Source organism: Littorina saxatilis, linkage group LG16 (assembly GCF_037325665.1).
Source record: "Littorina saxatilis isolate snail1 linkage group LG16, US_GU_Lsax_2.0, whole genome shotgun sequence".
Classification (NCBI taxonomy): Eukaryota; Metazoa; Mollusca; class Gastropoda; order Littorinimorpha; family Littorinidae; genus Littorina; species Littorina saxatilis.
In genome coordinates, this window is record NC_090260.1 from 23,048,490 (window position 1) to 23,074,292 (window position 25,803).

General features: G+C 43.1%; 1 protein-coding gene across 1 annotated transcript in view; it reads right to left on the reverse strand.

Moving 5' to 3' along the window:
* Nucleotides 1-13,296: 13,296 nt before the first annotated feature.
* Nucleotides 13,297-25,803, reverse strand: part of LOC138949931 (trichohyalin-like) — a 53,242-nt gene continuing 40,735 nt past the window's right edge. Inside the window, exons 25-27 of the mRNA XM_070321715.1 lie at nucleotides 19,471-19,537; nucleotides 17,362-17,512; nucleotides 13,297-16,416 (exon numbers count right to left, since the gene is read on the reverse strand). Of these exons, the coding sequence (XP_070177816.1) occupies nucleotides 14,340-16,416; nucleotides 17,362-17,512; nucleotides 19,471-19,537 (2,295 nt within the window). The 3' untranslated portion in view covers nucleotides 13,297-14,339. The remainder of the gene's footprint in view (nucleotides 16,417-17,361; nucleotides 17,513-19,470; nucleotides 19,538-25,803) is intronic.

A 25,803-nucleotide genomic window follows, 5' to 3' on the forward strand; every position in this document is an offset into this window, starting at 1 on the left:
GTCCACTGCTACGCTACAATATCTTTGGACTTGGTAAAGACAGTCCACTGCTACGCTACAATATCTTTGGGCTTGGTAAAGACAGTCCACTGCTACATGTACACTACAATATCTTTGGGCTTGGTAAAGACAGTCCACTGCTACGCTACAATATCTTTGGGCTTGGTAAAGACAGTCCACTGCTACACTACATTATCTTTGGGCAGGGTAAAGACAGTCCACTGCTACGCTACAATATCTTTGGGCTGGGTAAAGACAGTCCACTGCTACGCTACAATAGCTTTGGGCTTGGTAAAGACAGTCCACTGCTACACTACAATATCTTTGGGCTTGGTAAAGACAGTCCACTGCTACGCTACAATATTTTTGGGCTTTGTAAAGACAGTCCACTGCTACGCTACAATATCTTTTGGCTTGGTAAAGATAGTCCACTGCTACGCTACAATATCTTTGGGCTTGGTAAAGACAGTCCACTGCTACGCTACAATATCTTTGGGCTGGGAAAAGAGTCCACTGCTACACTACAATATCTTTGGGCTTGGTAAAGATAGTCCAATGCTACGCTACAATATCATGGGGCTGGGTAAAGATAGTCCGCTGTTACACTGCAAGATCTTTGGGCTTGGTAAAGACCGTCCACTGCTATGCTACAATATCTTTGGGCTTGGTAAAGACAGTCCACTGCTACGCTACAATATCTTTGGGCTGGGAAAAGAGTCCACTGCTACGCTACAATTTCTTTGGGCTTGGTAAAGACAGTCCACTGCTACGCTACAATATCATGGGGCTGGGTAAAGATAGTCCGCTGCTACGCTACAATATCTTTGGGCTTGGTAAAGACAGTCCACTGCAACGCTACAATATCTTTGGGCTTGGTAAAGACAGTCCACTGCTACGCTACAATATCATGGGGCTGGGTAAAGATAGTCCGCTGCTACGCTACAATATCTTTGGGCTTGGTAAAGACAGTCCACTGCTACACTACAATATCTTTGGGCTTGGTAAAGACAGTCCACTGCTACGCTACAATATCTTTGGGCTTGGTAAAGACAGTCCACTGCTACGCTACAATATCTTTGGGCTTGGTAAAGACAGTCCACTGCTACACTACAATATCTTTGGGCTTGGTAAAGATAGTCCACTGCAACGCTACAATATCTTTGGGCTTGGTAAAGACAGTCCACTGCTACGCTACAATATCATGGGGCTGGGTAAAGACAGTCCACTGCTACGCTACAATATCTTTGGGCTTGGTAAAGACAGTCCACTGCTACATGTACACTACAATATCTTTGGGCTTGGTAAAGACAGTCCACTGCTACACTACAATATCTTTGGGCTTGGTAAGGACAGTCCACTGCTACACTACAATATCATGGGGCTGGGTAAAGACAGTCCACTGCTACGCTACAATATCTTTGGGCTTGGTAAAGACAGTCCACTGCTACACTACAATATCTTTGGGCTTGGTAAAGATAGTCCACTGCAACGCTACAATATCTTTGGGCTTGGTAAAGACAGTCCACTGCTACGCTACAATATCTTTGGGCTTGGTAAAGACAGTCCACTGCTACGCTACAATATCTTTGGGCTTGGTAAAGATAGTCCACTGCAACGCTACAATATCTTTGGGCTTGGTAAAGACAGTCCACTGCTACACTACAATATCTTTGGGCTTAGTAAAGATAGTCCACTGCTACGCTACAATATCTTTGGGCTTGGTAAAGACAGTCCACTGCTACGCTACAATATCTTTGGGCTTGGTAAAGACAGTCCACTGCTACACTACAATATCTTTGGGCTTGGTAAAGATAGTCCACTGCTACGCTACAATATCTTTGGGCTTGGTAAAGACAGTCCACTGCTACGCTACAATATCTTTGGGCTTGGTAAAGACAGTCCACTGCTACATGTACACTACAATATCTTTGGGCTTGGTAAAGACAGTCCACTGCTACACTACAATATCTTTGGGCTTGGTAAAGACAGTCCACAGCTGCACTACAATATCTTTGGGCTTGGTAAAGACAGTCCACTGCTACGCTACAATATCTTTGGGCTTGGTAAAGACAGTCCACTGTTACACTGCAATATCTTTGGGCTGGGTAAAGACAGTCCACTGCTACGCTACAATATCTTTGGGCTTGGTAAAGACAGTCCACTGCTACACTACAATATCTTTGGGCTTGGTAAAGACAGTCCACTGCTACGCTACAATATCTTTGGGCTTGGTAAAGACAGTCCACTGCTACACTGCAATATCATGGGGCTTGGTAAAGACAGTCCACTGCTACGCTACAATATCTTTGGGCTTGGTAAAGACAGTCCACTGCTACACTACAATATCTTTGGGCTGGGTAAAGACAGTCCACTGCTACGCTACAATATCTTTGGGCTTGGTAAAGACAGTCCACTGCTACACTACAATATCTTTGGGCTGGGTAAAGACAGTCCACTGCTACGCTACAATAGCTTTGGGCTTGGTAAAGACAGTCCACTGCTACACTACAATATCTTTGGGCTTGGTAGACAGTCCACTGCTACACTACAATATCTTTGGGCTTGGTAAAGACAGTCCACTGCTACACTACAATATCTTTGGGCTTGGTAAAGACAGTCCACTGCTACGCTACAATATCTTTGGGCTTGGTAAAGACAGTCCACTGCTACACTACAATATCTTTGGGCTGGGTAAAGACAGTCCACTGCTACGCTACAATATCTTTGGGCTTGGTAAAGACAGTCCACTGCTACACTACAATATCTTTGGGCTGGGTAAAGACAGTCCACTGCTACGCTACAATATCTTTGGGCTTGGTAAAGACAGTCCACTGCTACGCTACAATATCATGGGGCTGGGTAAAGATAGTCCGCTGCTACGCTACAATATCTTTGGGCTGGGTAAAGACAGTCTACTGCTACGCTACAATATCTTTGGGCTTGGTAAAGACAGTCCACTGCTACACTACAATATCTTTGGGCTGGGTAAAGACAGTCCACTGCTACACTACAATATCTTTGGGCTTGGTGACAGTCCACTGCTACACTACAATATCATGGGGCTGGGTAAAGACAGTCCACTGCTACGCTACAATATCTTTGGACTTGGTAAAGACAGTCCACTGCTACGCTACAATATCTTTGGACTTGGTAAAGACAGTCCACTGCTACGCTACAATATCTTTGGGCTTGGTAAAGACAGTCCACTGCTACGCTACAATATCTTTGGGCTTGGTAAAGACAGTCCACTGCTACACTACAATATCTTTGGGCTTGGTAAAGATAGTCCACTGCAACGCTACAATATCTTTAAGCTTGGTAAAGACAGTCCACTGCTACGCTACAATATCATGGGGCTGGGTAAAGATAGTCCGCTGCTAGACTGCAATATCTTTGGGCTTGGTAAAGATAGTCCACTGCTACGCTACAATATCTTTGGGCTTGGTAAAGACAGTCCACTGCTACGCTACAATATCATGGGGCTGGGTAAAGATAGTCCACTGCTACGCTACAATATCATGGGGCTGGGTAAAGATAGTCCGCTGCTAGACTGCAATATCTTTGGGCTTGGTAAAGATAGTCCACTGCTACGCTACAATATCTTTGGGCTTGGTAAAGACAGTCCACTGCTACACTACAATATCTTTGGGCTTGGTAAAGATAGTCCACTGCAACGCTACAATATCTTTGGGCTTGGTAAAGATAGTCCGCTGCTACGCTACAATATCTTTTGGCTTGGTAAAGATAGTCCACTGCTGCGCTACAATATCTTTGGGCTGGGAAAAGAGTCCACTGCTACCCTTCAATATCATTTTGCTAGGTAAAGATTGTATACTGCTTACGCTACAATATCTGTAGGCTTGGTAAAGATAGTATACTGCTACGTTACGCTACAATATCATTCCGCTGGGGGAGCTTGCGGCGTTGACAACGACCGTACGTCCTCACATCGTCCTCTAGAAAAAGGGAGGAGGAAGGTCCCCCTGGTAACTGCGAAAAGAAAACCAAACTGCAAATAATCTAACGTCCCAGTTTGTAGCTGTTTACTGCAGGTGTCTGTATCATTCACTTCAGCAACCCCCCCCCCCCCCCCCCCCTACCCCTCCCCACCCTCCTTTAAAGGTGCCTTCTTTCGTGGTTCGAACTAATGAAAAATCACAAATAGATCTGTCCAGGCTTCCGGATGGCTGAAGGGACAATCCCCTCCACGTAAAACAACGACATTGGAGACACTTCTCGACGCACCCCGCGGAAAAACCTAAAGTTTCATTGAACAAAGCTCAGTTTCGGTTTGAATGACTGTCAGTCCTTGCCGGAAAACCCCCACTAGAGCTGAATGTCGTGCCACAATGGATTGTTCTACCGTACCGTCTTCCTATCGCGCCCTGTGAGTTGTTAATGGACCATTTGAAGGACACAGCACCAGATAATACTATATGATTTTCAGTGTCATGCCAGTTTTACACGATTTGCTTTGTTTTACATTCAAACAACTACATCTATTGTCTGTCTTGTCGGTCACCACTGGCTATGAGGACAGGTCACGTTAAATCTCTACATCTATTGTCTGTCTTGTCGGTCACCACTGGCTATGAGGACAGGCAGGCTGACGCTCAGAGAAAACAAGTCTTCACAACACTGGCTGTAAAAAAAAAAGACAGGTCATGATGATAGGTGCAAGCCTACCCGGACACTTGTGTCGCCACACACTGCTGCACATTGGGTTCACGTTGTACACGCCGTGTGTCTAACAAGGGCAGAATGCAGCTATGTACCATCTGTAAACCAGGACTCCCTCCTTTTTAAGATCTTTTTTTCCGACTTTTTGTTCATAACCTCTGAAAAATTACCCCCATTTTAAGACTCCCTCCTTTTTAAGACCTTGTTTTCTCAGACTTTTGGATGTCTTAAAAGTGGGGGTACTGTAGTTCGACACGCAAGATTCAAACAAATGCTGCAAACATCCACTCATACCAGTTTTCAACAAAACTTTCACAAGTTTAACTCATTTTATTGAGAGAGCTGCCAACAGTCGGAAACTGACTGGGTTACTATAAAATCGTAAAAATGCATATTTAATAATATAATAAATTAATTCAGGGCGTATACGTCATAATTTGTGAATTCATTTCAATGTCATATATGGCATAAATGACATTAACAAGTGTCGAGTCTAAAACAATATCTATGTACAATAAAAACATATTGACAGAAGAAAGACATTTAATGAATTAACAAAATTGAGAACCATCTTATGTACCAAAACAAACTCTAAAGGTCAACAATGCTCTCCCTCACAGATCTATCCAAGCTTTAAATGCCATGAGGCATTGGAGTTCTCCTTGGATCCGAGGAAAGCTACACATTTAAGAAAAAATTCCTCTTCCGAGAAAAAAAATTGAGGAAAATAACTTTCAAAATATCAAATAACCAAAGGGAAGTTATCGCTCTTAATGCATACGACATGTGTAATAGAGTAAGCGAGAGTTGTACGGAACCTTTTCTCCTGGCACCCGAGAGAATAACAAGCATTGAAATGAACAAGCGACTTTCATCCTCAGAAAAGGTTCCGTACAACTCTCGCTTACTCTATTACACATGTCGTATGCATTAAGAGCGATTACTTCCCTTTGGTTATTTGATATCTTAACATCGCTCTGCCTCATTCTGTTTGAGATTCTAACTTTCAAAAGACAATCTGCCTAGTATGAGACCAAACTCTTCCACAAAAGCGTCCCTTCATTCAGTGAGTCACTTTTGCAAACAAATCAAAAGAGCCTACAAGTGGTGAACGCAAAGCTGGCAATCGTAATATTGAACGCAGTTAAATTTGGTCAGTTTTTTGCTGTGTAAAAATAGTGAAATATACTCACAGAATGTGCCAGATTTCAATCTAGATTTCACACAAAAATCTGGGTTTTCAGAGATTTTTCTTTAAATCAATTCCCATGCCTTACATTTGGATAATACAGCATCATAAACATTGGTGGCCTTAGTGCGGAGAACCGGGTCTTTCCTTTCACTGCATCCATTTAAACCCATCAAACATGATGCTAAGCAAAAGTACAGATTTCTGAGATAGCTAAACTGTCTGCGTCTTCAAACAAGAAGTCACAGTCACATTCCTGTTTTCCAATAGAGTCTATCTGATTTCTCTCTTTCAATCAACTGGTTGGTCCAAGAGAAACATTTGTGATCAAACTAAAATAATGGAATGTTAGGATTAGTCATTAACGTAATGCACAGCCTTGAGTTTGCTTTACTTCATAAACTGAAGAAGTTACCTTCAACACCTATTATTTTAAGAGAGTTGGACTGACACACATAATTATGCAATGTATCCTGGCGTGATCATAAGCAGTAAAAATGTTTGTGTGGTCCGCAGTATGGCACCTGACTCTGTCATTGTGCAGTACTTTGGCACTGCTGTCATTTCCATAGTGAAACACAGCAAAGAAAGAATGTGCACAAAACACTCACACATCACACCCTCACACACAGTCTCTCTCACACACACACATTCACAGTGACACACACACATACACACATTCACAGTGACACACACACACACACACACATTCACAGTGACACACACACACACACATTCACAGTGACACACACACACGCACATTCTCACACACATATTTACACACACGCATACATTCACACACAATCACATCACACATGCACACCATCTCACAGTCACACACACTGTGACACACACAGTCTCACACACATTCACAGTCACACACACACGCACATTCACACATACACACATTTACACACACGCACACATTCACACACAATCACATCACACATGCACACCATCTCACAGTCACACACACTAACACACACACACACCTCAGCCTATGCACAATCTGGAACAGGAGGAGATGGGGAGGAGGGTTGTGAGAAAACTGCATCTTTCTATGGCACTACAAACTTTTTGATTAATTAACAAGTCGCGTAAGGCGAAAATACAACATTTAGTCAAGTAGCTGTCGAACTCACAGAATGAAACTGAACGCAATGCAACGCAGCAAGACCGTATACTCGTAGCATCGTCAGTCCACCGCTCATGGCAAAGGCAGTGAAATTGACAAGAAGAGCGGGGTAGTAGTTGCGCTGAGAAGGATAGCACGTTTTTCTTTATCTCTATTCTTTTTAACTTTCTGAGCGTGTTTTTAATCCTAACATATCACATCTATATGGTCATGGCTCAGAAAAGGTGTCGAATTTGTGGGACACTTGAGTCACAAATACAAACTCTTGGATTACTTTCCATTTTGGGGTCCAGCAAAACTGTTTATGTGTTTAGTTGTGTCTGGGCAGTAACAATGTATTTTCATCAATTACTGCGGAATGAATTGCATTTTAAATTTTAACTGGAGTGTGTTACATAACACCGTGTCACACATTGTTTTCTAATATACAGTTAACAGTAAACCTATTACACAATAAAAGTTAACTGCATTATTTAGTATCTACCTTGATCTTCATTTGTGAAAAGTGGCATTCCCCGACAGCAATAATCTGCATATCTAGGTACCCTAGGAATGTGTGTATGTTACATGAACACCAATAAACAAAACAACGATCAAACAAGTACTCAAAGAACTGAAAAGATTACTGTTTCAGCAGTCAATCAATTCTTAGTTCCACACACTTCATACGGACAGTCTGCAAAAAAAAATCAAATCAGAACAAGATGTGAAAATGTATTCAAACAAAAATCAACTTTCTGTGTCTCACAACACAGACATTCAAAACTGCTAAATTCCTATTTATTTTACACACACAACCTTAGAAATACATGTAATGGGAAGAGAAACAAGTACATAATAGTAAAGAGTTGAAATGCATCAATGATACCGGACCCGTTATTCCCATTATCAGTTATCTGTCAAGTCATTCCTAAAAGTTTCCAATGAGTGTGTTACATTTCACCCAAAAAATAAAACTTTAGGACACTGTCAAGATATTCACATGAAAAATGCATGCAAAAGAATGAAAAATGAAAGAGCAAAACCATAACAACCTAACAATGATGTCTTATGACTTCTACCATGCTCCAATTCACAATACAGAGAAGATTTTCTCACTTTTGACACTGAGTGTGTTACATTTCACCAAAAAAGTCTTACTTCACATTATTTTGTAAGGTATAAAGCATATATCCATCCACTTGGTAATGAAAACAATACACTGTACAAAAAAACTTGATAAACCCAACAAAAAAATCTTAGGTTGAAGGCGGATTTTGAAGTTATCAAGAAAAATGCTGTTTATTCGCCAATGAGTGTGTTACAAAACACTGTCATAACATGAACAAAACGTTGTTCATATTCAGTGCATTCAGTTAATTGTGAAATTAATTATAAGAATGACACCATGGTTGCTACACAACTATTGAAACTATTGTTGACACATTCCGACAGCAATAATCTGCATATCTAGGTACCCTAGGCAAGTGTGTGTGTTACATGAACACCAATAAACAAAACAACGATCAAACAAGTACTCAAAGAACTGAAAATTACCAATCCTTCAAAGTAAATTGTAACAAGAAGGGCAAAGCCCATACGACTCACATGCTTGACCTTGACCTTTACATGACCTTGACCTTCAGGGTCAAGGTCAAATAACTAAACCTAGCAATGACATCATACACTAAGAACTGCTTTACACATTTTTCCTACCAAAATACATGTGACAAGGTCATCCAAGGTCATGCAACACAAAGCTGTTAATTCAAGACATAGGAAGTACAATGGTGCTTATTGGCTCTTTCTACCATGAGATATGGTCACTTTTAGTGGTTCACTACCTTATTTTGGTCACATTTCATAAGGGTCAAAGTGACCTTGACCTTGATCATATGTGACCAAATGTGTCTCATGAGGAAAGCATAACATGTGCTTTTAAGTTTGAAACAGTTATCTTCCATAGTTCAGGGTCAAGGTCACTTCAAAATATGTATACAATCCAACTTTGAAGAGCTCCTGTGACCTTGACCTTGAGGCAAGGTAAACCAAACTGGTATCAAAAGATGGGGCTTACTTTGCCCTATATATCATATATAGATGAGGTATTGAATCTCAAAAACTTCAGAGAAAATTGGAAAAATGTGAAAAATAGCTGTTTTTTAGACAACATTTATGGCCCCTGCGACCTTGACCTTGAAGCAAGGTCAAGATGCTATGTATGTTTTTTGGGGCCTTGTCATCATACACCATCTTGCCAAATTTGGTACTGATAGACTGAATAGTGTCCAAGAAATATCCAATGTTAAAGTTTTCCGGACGGACGGACGGACGGACGGACGGACGACTCGGGTGAGTACATAGACTCACTTTTGCTTCGCATGTGAGTCAAAAAAACACTCTAATTCAAAACAATAAACGCAGACATCCTTTTCTGTTTACTTGATTCATTCCTTACTTTGTTCCAGCAAGATTTAAATAATTTTCAAGATAACTGTACAAACTATTGGAGTGTGTTACCTCTCACGATGTGCGAGTGGTGTGAGTAACACACTCAACACTGTTCCTAAAAAAAAACCACTCTAATTCAAAACAATAAACGCAGACATCATTTTCTGTTTACTTGATTCATTCCTTACTTTGTTCCAGCAAGATTTAATTAATTTTCAAGATAACTCTACAAACGATTGGAGTGTGTTACCTCTCACGATGTGCGAGTGGTGTGAGTAACACACTCAACACTGTTCCAAAAAAACCCACCTCTAATTCAAAACAATAAAGGCAGACATCATTTTCTGTTTACTTGATTCATTCCTTACTTTTTTCCAGCAAGATTTAAATAATTTTCAAGATAACTCTACAAACGATTGGAGTGTGTTACCTCTCACGATGTGCGAGTGGTGTGAGTAACACACTCAACACTGTTCCTAAAAAACCCACTCTAATTCAAAACAATAAACGCAGACATCATTTTCTGTTTACTTGATTCATTCCTTACTTTGTTCCAGCAAGATTTAAATAATTTTCAAGATAACTCTACAAACGATTGGAGTGTGTTACCTCTCACGATGTGCGAGTGGTGTGAGTAACGCACTCAATGTAAAAAAACATATATTTCTTTTTCCTGTAATTTATTTCATTAAATTGGCATGAAAACAAAGCACAAGGTGAACTGTATGGAAAGACTATAGAAAAGGCCAGAAAAAACACATGCAATGACATGAACGCTGAATAACTTGGGAAATTGGTTGAATCGTCTCAAACATATGTCTTTAAAAATCAAAATAAAGAAAAATCTTTGTCCTAAAAAATGCAAATTTTATCAAAACAAATCACAATAACACTTCTAACTTTCAGATGAAAAAAAAAGGAAGTAAGTTGTTATTTAGTGAAAATAACAGTGTTTCAAACTGCAGGTGAGTACGTTACATACAACGAAAAACCAATGGTTCTTACTTTGGCCGTTTACGTCCATGTCCTCCATGCCACACTGAGTTCTGAGTTCGAGACAGTCAATGCAACTTTGTAGCAGACGATAGAACAGTTGTTTCCACCGTTGGAAGTCAGGAACATGTCGATAAACAACTTTGATTTACGTTGTTACTTTTCGCGGTAACACGAAAGTACACAACAACGAACTTAAGACTTATTTTCATTGCTTTGTCTTCTGTGTTTGTGCATATTTTTTTTTTTAAGTAGTAGATTGTTCTTTCTTGTCCAAGTTTATCGCTTAGTTCAACGTCTGTCATCATTATTAAAAGCGCGGCAAAAGCTAAAACTGCCTACGTGACTCCAAACACGAAAAGTAACATACTCACCGTTGGATCTAAACTTGATCTCAGCCGACTGTTGGGGTGAGGTACTGGTTATCGTGCAGTATGTAAACAATAACTAACACCTTCTCTTTCCATCTCCATCAAGTTCTTATCCAAGCAGTGTGTGTAGTACGCGCAAATACGACGTTTCGACACCAAGTAAAAAAGTGTCCCAACTTCCGGCCCGAAAATCGACGTAAATTCACTCTACTATTGCGCCTTGCTCGAAAACAAAGTCATCAAACCTTTCGGTTTCTACCAGAATAGTAACTGTATTCATATCTGCACCCCGTGTCAGTACTTTCAAAGGTAGAATAAACCATAACTGAGCGTGTGGGGCGTTTGAATGGGGTAAGGGTGGAGTTCGACGCCATTTCTGAGCCGTGACCATATGTTTTTGGAATCAGGAACCGACAAGGAATAAGATGAAAGTGTTTTTAAATTGATTTGGACAATTTAATTTTGATAATAATTTTTATATATTTAATTTTCAGAGCTTGTTTTTAATCCGAATATAACATATTTATATGTTTTTGGAATCAGCAAATGATGGAGAATAAGATAAACGTAAATTTGGATCGTTTTATAAATTTTTTTTATTTTTTTTTACAATTTTCAGATTTTTAATGACCAAAGTCATTAATTAATTTTTAAGCCACCAAGCTGAAATGCAATACCGAAGTCCGGGCTTCGTCGGAGATTACTTGACCAAAATTTCAACCAATTTGGTTGAAAAATGAGAGCGTGACAGTGCCGCCTCAACTTTCACGAAAAGCCGGATATGACGTCATCAAAGACATTTATCAAAAAAATGAAAAAAACGTCAGAGGATATCATACCCAGGAACTCTCATGTCAAATTTCATAAAGATCGGTCCAGTAGTTTAGTCTGAATCGCTCTACACACACACACACACACACGCACGCACACATGCACGCACGCACATACACCACGACCCTCGTTTCGATTCCCCCCTCGATGTTAAAATATTTAGTCAAAACTTGATAAATGTAAAAACAATGATGTGTTAAGATCAATGCAACCAGACTATCAAACACTGTGCCAAGAATGTGAGAAAACACAACTTCATTGATGAAATGACCATGCTGGTGAATTGACCAATCAGCACATGAAAGTCATATGAAACACTGACAGCGAAAGGCTGAAGACTACCTAACACATTGCAAACTCAATTTGCCATCTGTTCTCCATACCACAAGTTTCTGAGCTTAAACATAATGCGTAGTTTTGTGAGCAAACAAACCAAACATAAAAAAAATATTGTTTAAAAGCACAGGAGGTTGGTTCAAAATGTCATATTTTTTTGTTTGTTCCTTTAGATCAGATCATTTCACTATCACAACCAACTTCATTCCAGCACACAAAATAAGTTAAATCAGTCACATAACGTTGAACAAAATAAAATCATCTGCTCTCGTCAAGCAGAGAATACGAAAATGAAAACATGCAAAATTCTATCCTCCACAAAATGTTACAATTATTCTGACATCTGGAAACACCTTTGTAGCCCAATATGTGCTCACAGTGATCTATGATCTATGATCTAAGATGACTTGAGAGAGAGAGAGGGAAACAGAGAGACAGAGAGCACATAAAACATAAAATTGTGACCCTCCACCACGGAATGAGTCGCTTGTCACCACACGCAGTTCTGGGCTAGCCCCAATATACATCCAGGGGGTGTTAAATATCAATTTTGAAATTTCGCTACAAAGTTATTGTTCAGTCTCTTTTCTACCCAAATATATATATCACTTGATAAGCTGAAAATGCCTTAAAAGTTGAATAAAACACATGTTGAAGAACCCTACCGTCGTTGTGAAGGGTACCTCATTCACAGGCGTATAACTCAAAAAGTTGTTGCTCTTTTGTATAACGGTTTTCACCACAGGGTAGAGCACAAACAAATACTTTTGAAAATGTAGAAATACAAAAATCATACATTGGTGACAAGCGACTCATTACGTGGTGGAGGGTCACAATTGATCAATTCTGACGAATCTCCAAGACTGGAATGTAATATCGTCGTCTTCCTGGAGTTTTGGCGTAACTAGATTCTTGGCGATGTTGTTGTTTTTGTGCTTTAGCAAATCATTCTCCATGAGAAATATTCTCTGAAATACGATGGACAAAACATGATTGAACATTCTTTTCTCTTTCTATCCATACCCGGTTTGTTTGCTTAACGCCCAGCCGACCACGAAGGGCCATATCAGGGTGGTGCTGCTTTGACATATAACGTGCACCACACACAAGGCAGAAGTCGCAGCACAGGCTTCATGTCTCACCCAGTCACATTATTCTGACACCGGACCAACCAGTCCTAGCACTAACCCCATAATGCCAGACGCCAGGCGGAGCAGCCACTAGATTGCCAATTTTAAAGTCTTAGGTATGACCCGGCCTGGGTTCGAACCCACGACCTCCCGATCACGGGGCAGACGCCTTACCACTAGGCCAACCGTGCCGGTGTGCAAATTTATATAAACACTATTTCAGAATAAAAATAATCAGTTTCGACCTTCTGAAAAGCTGTCTAGAACGAGTAACGCCAACATTCCGTGATGACGTCGATATGCAGTCTTGCAAACACAGGTCAAAGTGCATGAGAGTAGCACCGAAATCTTTCTTTTTCTTTCTTTATTTGGTGTTTAACGTCGTTTTCAACCGTTCAAGGTTATATCGCGACGGGGAAAGGGGGGAGATGGGATAGAGCCACTTGTTAATTGTTTCTTGTTCACAAAAGCACTAATCAAAAAAATTGCTCCAGGGGCTTGCAACGTAGTACAATATATGACCTTACTGGGAGAATGCAAGTTTCCAGTACAAAGGACTTAACATCTCTTACATACTGCTTGACTAAAATCTTTACAAACATTGACTATATTCTATACAAGAAACACTTAACAAGGGTAAAAGGAGAAACAGAATCCGTTAGTCGCCTCTTACGACATGCTGGGGAGCATCGCGTAAATTCTTCCCCCTAACCCGTGGGGGGTAGCACCGAAATCACAGAGAACAAGACCATGTAACTGGCTGGACGGAAGAAATGTCTTTGTGATACATGTTGCTATATTATTGTTAACAGACACTGGACTGAAGACAAACAGGTGTCATTTCACACCTGTTTCAGCCAGGCCAGGTGTCATTTCAGATGTAAATGATGCTATTTCACAACCTTCTATAGAACACTTTGTCCCAGGACAGGTGTAGGTTCCGAATGCGACAGGTGTCATTTTGAAACCGTGTAGAAGTAGTAACACCTGTTTGTCAAAAGTCACATGTTTAGGCAGGTGTCACACTAGTCATCCAACAATTGCCCAGAACGCCAGTGTGGTTCAAGCTACTGCTAGGGGTTGGACAGGTGCAGTAGGTATTATCACACACCTGTCTAGAACACCTGTCTGTCAAAAGTCACATGTTTAGGCAGGTGTCACATGTTTTATCCAACAATTACCCAGAACACCTGTGTGTCTTGAGCTAAGTGAAGGGAGGTGCGAAAGTCTTATCCCACACCTGTCTAGAACACCTGTCTGTCCCAGGCCAGGTGTTTGGGCAGGTGCGACAGGTCACCCTCTGACACACTGTGGGTGGAGAGAAGACTGGTGGAGGGGGAGGGAGGGGGAAGGAACTGCTTGAGGGGGGTGTACCGATAGCTCTCCTGCCCATCCCCCTCCCCGAAAGCCTCGCTCAGCACATTGAGCGCCTGCTCCGACCTTGACTTGGCCTTGGTGGCGTGGGAGAGGGAGGGGTGGGGGCGGGTGCCCTTCAGGTCTTCAAGCGACCTCTGCAGCACCTCCGCCTCCCGCCCTACCCGTCTGGAGTGGCTGCCCGTGAACACAGGAGCCTGGCTGGACAATTGAGGGGTGTGCACCGAGGAGTGAGCGTGTTTTCCCGACCTGTGCTGCCCCCTAGTGGGGACGTCAGAGGACGGAATTAGCCCCTCTGCTGATCGGGTTCGGGACTTGGTCTTCCCGACGCCAGGCGAGGCCTCGCTCTCTGCGTCTGCCTGGTAGTGTGTAGCGCTGGACAGAAAACTGTCCGACAGCCTGCTAGACTTGTCTTTCTTGGCAGGGGTGGAGTGAGAGCGGTGCGAGCGAGAGTGATCCCCCTTGATACCCAGCCTGGCCAGCATCGTGTCCAGCGTTTCTCCCTCCGGTGCTGCCTCCTGGTGGTGAGCCGACGAAGACGTTTTTTGCGCGGAAGACTTGGACAGAAAGTTTTTGGGGTTGAGCAAGAGCTTGGCCGGCAGGGTGGAAGCCGGGGCGGAGTAGTGTCTATCGTGGTGAGGCGCAGAGTGGCCGTGATGGTCGGAAAGAACCGGCCTGTCCCTGCTGACCCCGTGAGAAGATAGGTACGAGCCGTGAAAATGGTTGCCGTGGTGCAGAATGGAATCGACAGACCTGTCTCTTTTCGCTGCGTGAGAGTCAGGCTGCGAAGAGTGACGCTGTGTTTCGCGGTGAGGCTCTACAGACAGGTTGTCGGATCTGTTCTTGTGAGATGGGTTCGAATCTTTTGATACAGAGTACGACGACGATTTCAAGGAGCGAGCCTTGTCTCCGCGCACAGGTTGAGGAGATCGTTCTAAGCTGTGATGCCTGGTGGCGGACGAGTCAGTTTTACTTCCCTGCGCTAAGCTTCCTGCCTTGGAGCTGTGCTGGTTGACTAAAAGACCTTGCACGGTGAAATCCACCGACCGAGAAAGCTCTGCATGCCTAAGAGACGCCTTCTTTCTCTGCCCACCGCCATGCCCCTTGCCCTCTGAGGCGGCCGAAGAGCCGTCGCTGTCGGCGAAGTTGTCGAGGAAAGACTTTGAGGCGAAGCTAAGCTTGCGACGAGTGGCGTCCTTCTCTTCCAGCTCCATGGAGCGAAGGTCCTCGTAGGCCTGCCACAGGTTGGTGCCCCCCACCGCCTCCACCCAGCCCTCTCCGTCCACCTCCTTCCACCCCCCACTCTCACTCCCCACTCCCTCCTCCTGCTCGCTTCCGTCCCCCTCCGTGTGTAACCTGGGGGGCAGAAGGGAAGAAGAAGAGGATCGCTTTTTCCCCTCGTCCTTGTTCACAAACACGGACAGGTTGCTCTTTATCTTGGGGGGAGTGGAGCGCCGCTTCTTGCCCGTCTCTGGCTTGGTGGTCTGAAAGCCAACATGCTTGGCTTTCCTGACGGGGGGCAGTGGCTGTCGGAACTCGGTCTCGCTGTCCGTGACAGAAGCCGTGTCGTCAATCTGCAGAGAGTAAAACACGCCCGACGCCTGCAGGTCCTGAGAGCTGTTGGACTCCAAGTCCACTCCAGCCAGCGCCGATGGGAGCGAGTAGCGCTCCGACCCTTGACTCTGCGGTGTGGAGGAGGGGCCGGAGAGGTTGACACGCCCCCCAGGTGTAGGCCCCTCCCCTTCACTGTCGCGGAGGATCCGCCCTGTGTCGTCCTCGCTGGAGCGTGGAGTGAGAGCGGCGCTGGTGTTGGGTGTGGGGTCTCCGCTGGAGCGCGGAGTAACCGGGGCGCTTGTGTTGGGGGTGGCAGAGCAGGAACTGCTGACCGAGTCGAAGAGACAGTCCAGTGCGTGGTCCACCAGCGGCCACACCCCTTTCTCCACCGACCTGCAGACACACACACACACACAGTCAGAACTAGCACAGTATAACCCCCCTTTTAAGGCTTTCAAAAATCTAAAAAGATCAGGTCTTAAAATGGAGGAAGACTTAAAATTGGGGTAAATTGGAAGAGCTCATGGTCAGTAAATCTCAGATTACATTGTCTGTAAATGGCGGGGGGGGGGGGGGGGGTGTCTTATAAGGAGAGTTCCACTGTACACAAAAACAGTCCAAAAGACAGTGAAAAAAAAAAAAATAGCAGCCAGGTAGAAACTAAGTGAACACAAATATTCATCAGCCAGCTAGAAACAGTTTCAGGTCAATTACTCAGAAGTCCGAAGAGTGAACACAAACTACAGTCCACTAGAAACAGTGAACACAAACTGCAGTCCACTAGAAACAGTGAACACAAACTACAGTCCACTAGAAACAGTGAACACAAACTGCAGTCCACTAGAAACAGTAAACACAAACTGCAGTCCACTAGAAACAGAGTGAACACAAACGTTCAGCTGTCAGTAACAAACAGGGTGATTAAACCGTTAAGCAGTACAAGAACTTCTGTGCTGCCAATACAAAAATGCTGGTTCTACTTGCATTAGCATTTAGCCATCTCAACAAATATCTGTAATGACAGGAGTTGATTTGACTGGTTGGAATAAGAGAGTGGCAAATATCAGTTTGGGAATGGCTAGCATGACCACCGACAGGACATAGACACTGACCTTTCAGCATGACCACCGACAGGACATAGAAACTGACCTTTCAGCATGACCACCGACAGGACATAGACACTGACCTTTCAGCATGACCACCCACAGGACATAGACACTGACACTGGCTAGCATGACCACCCACAGGACATAGACACTGACACTGGCTAGCATGACCACCGACAGGACATAGACACTGACCTTTCAGCATGACCACCAACAGGGCATAGACACTGACCTTTCAGTATGCGTCTTGAAGATCTGATGCAGACGTGTCTTGCAGCGGCGACGAAGATGTTGAGTGACACGCAGACGCTCGAGACGAATCTCCCCCTTCAGCGACGTCGCCGCTCGCTCGTTGGACATGCTGACGTGACTCATCACCTCGTCTGAAACAACACAACACCATCAGTGGCAAAACCACGACTCTTGTGTTTGTTACACAAAGGTTACCCCAGACACATATGAGTTACTAGATGATTACCCGCTTCGCCGGGTACCGGCTTCGCCGGGAAGAAGTAGAGCCGAATACCAGGCTGCGCCTGGGACCCGGCAACGCCGGCTTTGCCGGCGCACGAAGGAAAGGAGATAAACGCGCAAAACACTGGAGACCTTCTAAAAATAGTAACGTGCAGTGACCTTCTAAAAATAGTAACCTAGTAACGGGAATATGGATTGACGCCACACGGAGGAAGGGAGATAATCGCGGCTGAAAATCACTGGAGAAGATAAGGAAGAGTTACTGGTAGTGGATCCCGACAACAACAACAACCGAAAAAAAAAAAAATCGGTTCAGCGCGCACAGCGCTGCGCGCTGAGAGCACGTGTTGAAATATCTCATCGATGAGGTTGTGTCCGGGGTGTAGCTGAAGACGGTGTCCAAATTTGAAAAAGATCCACCGAGAACTTTGGCCGTGCATCGCGAACAGACAGACAGACAGACAGACAGACACAAGTCGTATATATATATAGATTCTCCAGAGCTGTGAACCAGTGGAAACCATGGTTACAAAGTTGACATTTCTTTACTTAACTGAAACATTTTAACCATACAGTGGAGTCTAGCTATAACGAACCTGGGTATAACGAAATCCCGCTTTTACCGAACTGCCATTGATTTCCCGGCAGACAGCCTTCTATTTCTTACTTGTTACTTTCCGGCTACAACGAACCTTTTGAACTCATTTGCATAACGAACCCCTCTTATAACAAACACGTTTTCATCGCCTCAGAGCCGTTTTGTCTCTAAAAGTCACAAGGCTACAACGAACTGATGTCAATAATTGTCTCCAAAGACAAAAATACACAAACACAAGTGCACATCGCGTGATGAGCGAACTCTGAACAAACTAACAGCGGGAGGTGCACAGATCGAACCAAAACTGAAAGTTGTGGTAACGTCATGACATTTTGCGATGTACGTCAGCGAAGCTCGTGCACATGTGGTCTGTCTTGCTAAAAACAATGGCTGACGAACATGGTTTCAAAATCTGGAACTGTTTTTTTGTTTTCTCCGATCCGTGACCGAGTGACGCAATATAGAACCACGCGTTCATTTGAATCAATACTCTACTCAGGCAGTGAAGTCTCCTAAATTGCTCAACACTGTGGACAGTCCGGAGTGCAGTTATGTCCCGTGAATGAGCGAGTCAAAGTTTTATCGTGAAAACTGACGCTTTTCGTGCACCTCCCGCTGTTAGTTTGCTAGAGCTCTCTATGGATTATATTATGAAGCTGTTGAAAACATGCAGAGATTGTACTCTCCAAGGAAAGATCGATGGGACGATCATTTGAAGGTGAGTGGGAAAACTTGTCTTGAGGCCATTTAGGGTTGAAAACTCCACAGCGAATTACTGATATAACAAACTAAAATGTATCTCCCTTGAGATTCGTTGTACCCGGACTCCACTGTACAACCTGATTTCATTTACAAGAACTGGTTCCAAATATATCCTTGGCCTTAATCAGATAAAGTATTAGAAATACTTGCCCATTTCATTTGTTCTCGTTCAGTAAATTTCAAGGGTTTTAAAGTTTGTCAACTCTATAACATGGAAACCAAAGGTTGTGACATGGATTTGAACACTAACAATGATATAAAAAGAAGACAAAAATATATACTATATTAATTTTGTTGTTGTACGTCTGTATCATTATCAAACTGGCGTATTACTGAATAAAGTAAAGAGAATACATTCTAGTTGCTATCTAATATAGATAATAAATAGAATCATGCCCTCTGCCTCGTTACTTTTCAATTTTATTTTCAATTCTCGACTACATTTCTGCTTCTGCACTATAAAAGTTACACCTCCACACTAACAAGGAGACAAGGGAAAAGATATACCTCTGATTTTCTGCACAGTGGTGAAGTAGTGGTCCTTAATATTACACAGGGAATCGTCCGTGTCAGTCTGAAAAACAGTAACACACAATTCAGTCTAGTGGTCCTTGATACTGCACTTTGAATCGTCCGTGTCAGTCTGAAAAACAGTAACACACAATTCAGTCTAGTGGTCTTTGATACTGAACAGGGAGTCGTCTGTGTCAGTCTGCAAAACAGTAACACACAATTCAGTCTAGTGGTCTTTGATACTGAACAGGGAGTCGTCTGTGTCAGTCGGAAAAACAGTAACACACAGAATAGACAATTTCAGAAAAGTCAAGGATTTTATAGGCTGAGGCAGAGTTGCGCTCATGTAATGTGGGATAAAGGGTCGCTGGTTGTTGGTCTATGCTGGACTGGGTGGCCGATTTGTAACGCACTTGCGCTCGGAATCGAGAGGTTGCGTGTTCGACCCTGGGTCGGGCCGCTATTTTCTGCCCCCTTTCCTAACCTAGATGGTGGGTTCAAGTGCTAGTCTTTCGGATGAGACGAAAAACCGAGGTCCCTTCGTGTACACTATATTGGGGTGTGCACGTTAAAGATCCCACGATTGACAAAAGGGTCTTTCCTGGCAAAATTGTATAGGCATAGTAGTGGGGCTCGTATGTTGCAGACGCACTAATCAATCATTCACATCTTGCAACAAACATCATACTTTGTGATATTGTTCCTTATAATTATTTAAGGGATTTCAGATACAGAGCCACTTCAGAAATCGTTTTTTGTGTGTTTTTGATAGGGAATAAAAGGCTGCATTTACAGCAGACGAAATTCGTACCAAAAGCGCTCAGCAGTAAATATTCCCAACTCAGCAAATGTAAAATTCAATGGTTTACCATGCACCAGAAGTTGTCTGCTGATAACACATGCATGACATAAATACTCTTATGGGTATTTTTGTGTTCTGGTATTTAATTTGATCGTTTTTAGAATGTTATATATCCACAGCATGAAAATTCAAGATGGCGGCCTCTGCAACATTGCGTGTTTTGATTTGAGCGAAAACAACGTTTCTGAAGGTAAGTTTTCAAGAATACGCATCCATTCACCAATGTCACATCATTTTACTGTTTAATTCTCCCCTGGGGTCTGTTATTCATCGGGTGAAGCGCTGAAATGCAGAGACTTTGTTTAATCTTGCAATAGCTCATCAGCTGGATTGTGATGCTGATAGATCTAGATCTATCTGTTGATTACACGTGTGACGGGAATGCCGTCAACACGATAAAGTTTGCAGCAGCGAAGGCAATCCAGAATAGAATCTGGATTGTCATTGCAAATGCCAGCTTTTCCCCGTATGTTATAATGCATGAGAATGATGTAGTTAGGATTTCCGTAAGGAGTAAGTTGTAGTTTCGATATGGGCGATGGCCGCCATGTTGTTTTATCAGCAAGTTAGATGCTGGGAATAAGACGAAAAGTTAACAAACCTGTTATGGTAGCGTTAGTTGAATAGTTGAACGTTTTAAGCAGTAGGAGATGTTATAATAAATATGTTCCCGGGTCATTAGAGCCCGTTTTAATGCTCGGTAGGAGACACGATCGGCTTAGCGACCGACGAAAGTTGTGTTCTATCGAACAACGGTCTGCCGACCGGAACAGACGAGATGTTGATCTAGTGGGCGATTGAAGCTCTTTTGAATAGAATAAAATTGTAGAACAAGCAAGTGTATTGAAATGTTAATGAAACGATGTCTGCGGACATCGTAATTGTAGGGAAAGTAGGGATAATGAGGGATTATGTTTTACTGCGGATGATTCCGCGAGAGAGTCGGCCATTGTTGCTAATTTAGCCAATGCGAAACATTAGGACATTATTTTAGAGTTGCTAGGAAAGAAGGGGTATAAAAGATCGGAGCGCAGAAAGGTCGTGAGGTTTTGCAGGATAAATTTGACAGAGTAGGGTAAATTGCTAGCAGTAAAGAATCTTGAGATTCTCTTTCATTCAAATAGGCAGAGTAGGAGTACGACTAGCTACAACGGAAGATCATCACCACTCGGGCCAGTCGAATTGTCTGGTTCCGAGCGATCCAAAAGATAGGCTAGGAGAAAGATCGTCGTAGACAGATAGAAACTAAACCAAATCGGACCGGGTAGGTCCGACAAACATAGATAGTTAGGCGTCAGTAAAATTATAGGACGTACGCGTGCGTTCGTTTAACCCATTGCAGTCGGGTTCGGACAGCGTACCGTACGTTCATAAATAGGCGTAGAACTTTGAGCATAGGGACAAAAATATCGTGGGCGAAATAAGGGCTGCGGCCTGGGTTTCCATACGATTAAAACTAGCAATAAGAAGTCTCAGACTATCCACATGATTAATAATTTAGCCTGGTGAGGAAAGAACTGTTCTTCCGTTTGGAGCCAGAAGAATAAATAGCATCCCTTTCTAAATTATAGACATCCAAACTTTAGCTAGTTAGGGACCAAATATATCCTGTATGGGATCAAAGACGTAGTTAGATAGGTGTCAGACTGCAGAACCTCCTCTTAGATAGATTCGGGGGTTGGGAGATTAGGTATTTTAGATGACATATTACCTGAGCGGAAGCGTGTGCCTGTAAGGTGAATTTTGTATCATGTAATTTGTATTTAACTTACCATTTTATGCTGGTCGTTTGACCGTTTTGATAAATAAACCTGCTCGAAATATTACAACCCATGTGTGGACTCCCTTCATGTTTGATTGGTGTTCAAGTTGATTGAGTTCCTGTTCAGTTTATAGAGTTAATTGTTGACCAGTCAAGCCGGAATCTTAGGAAAAGCGAAGAGATAGCAATAGACTAGGGTTAGATTTGCATTGCACTAGGAGATAGGGAAAAACACAACGCGAGGTAACATCATAAAAGAAAAATAACATCAACTGCATGCACTAGTCTGCAACGCTGGACAGAGAGAAACATATAGGCAAATTTATCTCTCTCTGTTCCTCTTTACAACTTTTACTAGTTCTCGCCGGCAATTAGCTTAGAAACAACAACATAGTAAGCTGTAGAATTAGGAGAACTGCCACAGATGGCGCCGTGACCATTGGATAGAATTTTGACTGGTCAAAAAGGGTCAGAATTGGACCAAGAACGAAATTTTAGAACAATTTTTTTTATTTTTTTTTTATCAGGTCTTTTTAGAGTAGAATAGTGAAATGTGATATTTAAAGAGATAGGGAACCCAGTATAACTTGAGCGTCTGTCAAACAGAGGGAGCGAAATGCGTAAAGAATGTATGATTATGATATGATGTGTCGAACAATGTGAATGATGTGTCAGATCTACAAGTGCTAGGTAGAAAATAACCTGAGTAGAGGGTCTTATCGAGATGGGGAATGATGAAACGGGTATGTTGTCGAGTTATTTGTACCCGGCAGTGCATCTGGGTGGGTTATTCCTGCTATTTGGGGTTCTAAGGGCTATTTTTGGCAGAAAAGTAGATACGATAGAACAAAGATGCCAGGAAGATTTCCTACCGTGCGGAGAAACGAAGAATGACACATCGAAACACAATCACATAAATCCACAGAGAGAATCAAGAAATCTTTTCACATATCGTGCGCCGCAATACGCGCAGAAAGCGTCGGTTCATTCTAGCCAAGCAAGGTTTTATTCCTCACAAGAATATGGCTATCAAAGGACGAGAAGTGAGCTTGATCGTCAGCGCGAGTATGTCGAGCATGCAAACAGAAATGAAGAATGCGACTTCAGAGATTACTACGCGCGTTCCAAAATACGCACAGGTCAAACTGAGTGTTGCAATGACTGTACAACATTTGGTGACGTCAATAGACATGACGTAAAGTCTGGGGATTGCGGAGACTGCAGTACAGATTCTTATGGGGATGTCAGACAAGTTCCCTCGGAAAAGTATTATGGTCATGTCAGACGGGAATTGCACTCAGAAGTCTTTACACATAGGCGACAGACGGAGGCGGATAAGTTCGATGGGAGCACCAATGTGAACTCATACTTGGGGAAGTTCGAGCGAATAGCTAAATGGAACGGGTGGTCGTATGAGGAGAAGGGAATACAATTGAGGATGTGTCTCAAGGGAAAGGCGGATTCGATAGTGGAAAGGGTGTTGAAGGGGATGGATGGAGAAGACTACGAGTCATTGGAAAGGGTGCTAACTAAATGTCTCACACCAGTAGGCGCCATTAACATGTACAGGAATGAGTTCAAGAATAGAAGAAAAAGGCGAAATGAAGACATCCAAGAATTTGGACGGTCTATCCAAGAACTTGCCGAGAAGGCATACCCCGAAGACTATAACACCGGCCTAGAAGGTATCCTAATAGACAAGTTCATCGGGGGGTTAGACAACGCAGCAATGAGAGAACACGTGTTGTATGGGAAGCCAAAGACACTCGATGAGGCAATTGAACTTGCCCAAGAGACTGAGTTAGTACAGAACTACGAGGAGGGTCTGCTTAATGAGCAAAAGGGGGAAGAAAGAAACAAACGGGAAGAGGACGAGAACGCAACTACAAGTATGGAGGCTGTCCTGAGACAGATGAAGAAAACAATGGAAATCTTTGAGGAAAAGATAAAGGGTCACGACAAGAAAACACGGGGTAAGGAAAGCAGCCACGAGGGCAAAGAAAACTTACCAAAGGAGGCTGGATGTGAGGCCAGTAACTCAAACAAGGGTAGAGATTTCGATAGAAGATCTCAAGGGAATGGAACACGGGGGTTCGTTCGTTACAACAGATTTCCCTTTAAGGGAAAAGGTGGTTCCAGGTTTAAAATGGGAAAGGAGGAAGCGATGTCTCCTAAAGCAAACCAAGAAAGAGAAGCAAGTTTAGAAAAGGGTTCTTTGGTTGGATCAGTTGTTCAGAGGAATTCTGCCTCACCAGAAGGTGAGGATGTGGCTGATTCGGCTCAAGACAGTGTGATAGGTACGGGTGACAATAGTAACTCTGGGGAAAGAGTTGTGGATGATTGTACCAAGGTATCCGGAAGAGGGGTTGTGGTGGAAGAACGTGTTCTAGTGAATCAAAGTAAGGCGTCTTGGGAGACGCAGGATTTGACTAGTTCAGACTTGGTGGGTTCACCCCTTGATAGTTGTGAGAAGAAAGGTCTTCTGATTGAACGTATTTCAAAACTTGATGCTTCAGGTGTTGCAATAGCCCCAGAGGTGGGAGATGATAAACAGGAATCACAGACCCAAGTCAAAGATGCATCAGTTGCCCAGAGACCATCTGACTTACCCAAGAGTAGGGATGTAACTGATCCAGTCGATGATGGCCTACTAAGTACCGAAGAAAGCACTAACTCCAGGGAGAGAGTTGTAGTGGGAGAAACATGTGAAGCAGAACAAGAAACTGTAGACAGGGAAGGTACCCTTGTGGTACAAAATAAAGATTTGCAAGAGACAAACGAGACTAAAGCTAGTGTGACGGGACAGTTAGATCCCACAGAGACGAGAGAAACACAAGACTGCATCAGTCTTCAGAGAGACACGACAGAACAAGGTGGTTCTGACCAAGATGATTCGCACAGGTGCTTTTTACTTGTAACAGCAGAGACAGAAAAGACTACAAAGACAGAAGAGAGATCGAGTGACGTGATTGATCTCGAGCAGGGTCACGAGGTGAAGGCCGAGACACTTGACATTGTCAAAAGAGCAACGAAAACCATTGTTGAGCTTGTTTGGGAGACAGGGTGGGTTTTGCCGGGTAAAATCAGACCACCAGTCAGACCTCCACCATGGCCACCTCCTGGCTTTTGGTCACATTCGGAAAGAGGAGCAACGAGGTTGCTTATCACTCTGGTATGATTCTGCTAGAGTTGTTCTTGTGTTCGTAATAAGTAGTGTCATTTATCAGAGTCAAAGTGATGTAATCTCTCATATCGTTTTGTCTGGACAATAAGGACAGTTTGGGCGAATGTAATTAAAGGGCACCATAGGTCAGTTGCTGTCACAGGTGATTATGTTTTGTTGTCTCAAAGTAAATGTTTGCGGGTGTGAAAGAGAAAGTGGAGTGATAGGAATTGGAAGTGGTATGAATGAGAAAGGGGGGAAGTGTTAAGGTAGGATTTAGATTATGAAAATCGGCGAAACGAATTGTGCGGAAAGGGGTACTTCGATATCCCTTTGCTTTCCGTCCCGTCAATTCGTTGGAAAGTTGGTTACTCGAAACCGGTAATAGACAAGGAAAAGCCATGGAGGCTTACGAAGCAATTAAACAGTTGGTTACTCAAAACCGGTATTAAGAAAAGGTAAAGCCATGGAGGCTCTAGTTTAAACAGTTGGTTACTCAAAACTGGTAACCTTTTTCATTATTCATTGTCATGTAGTTAG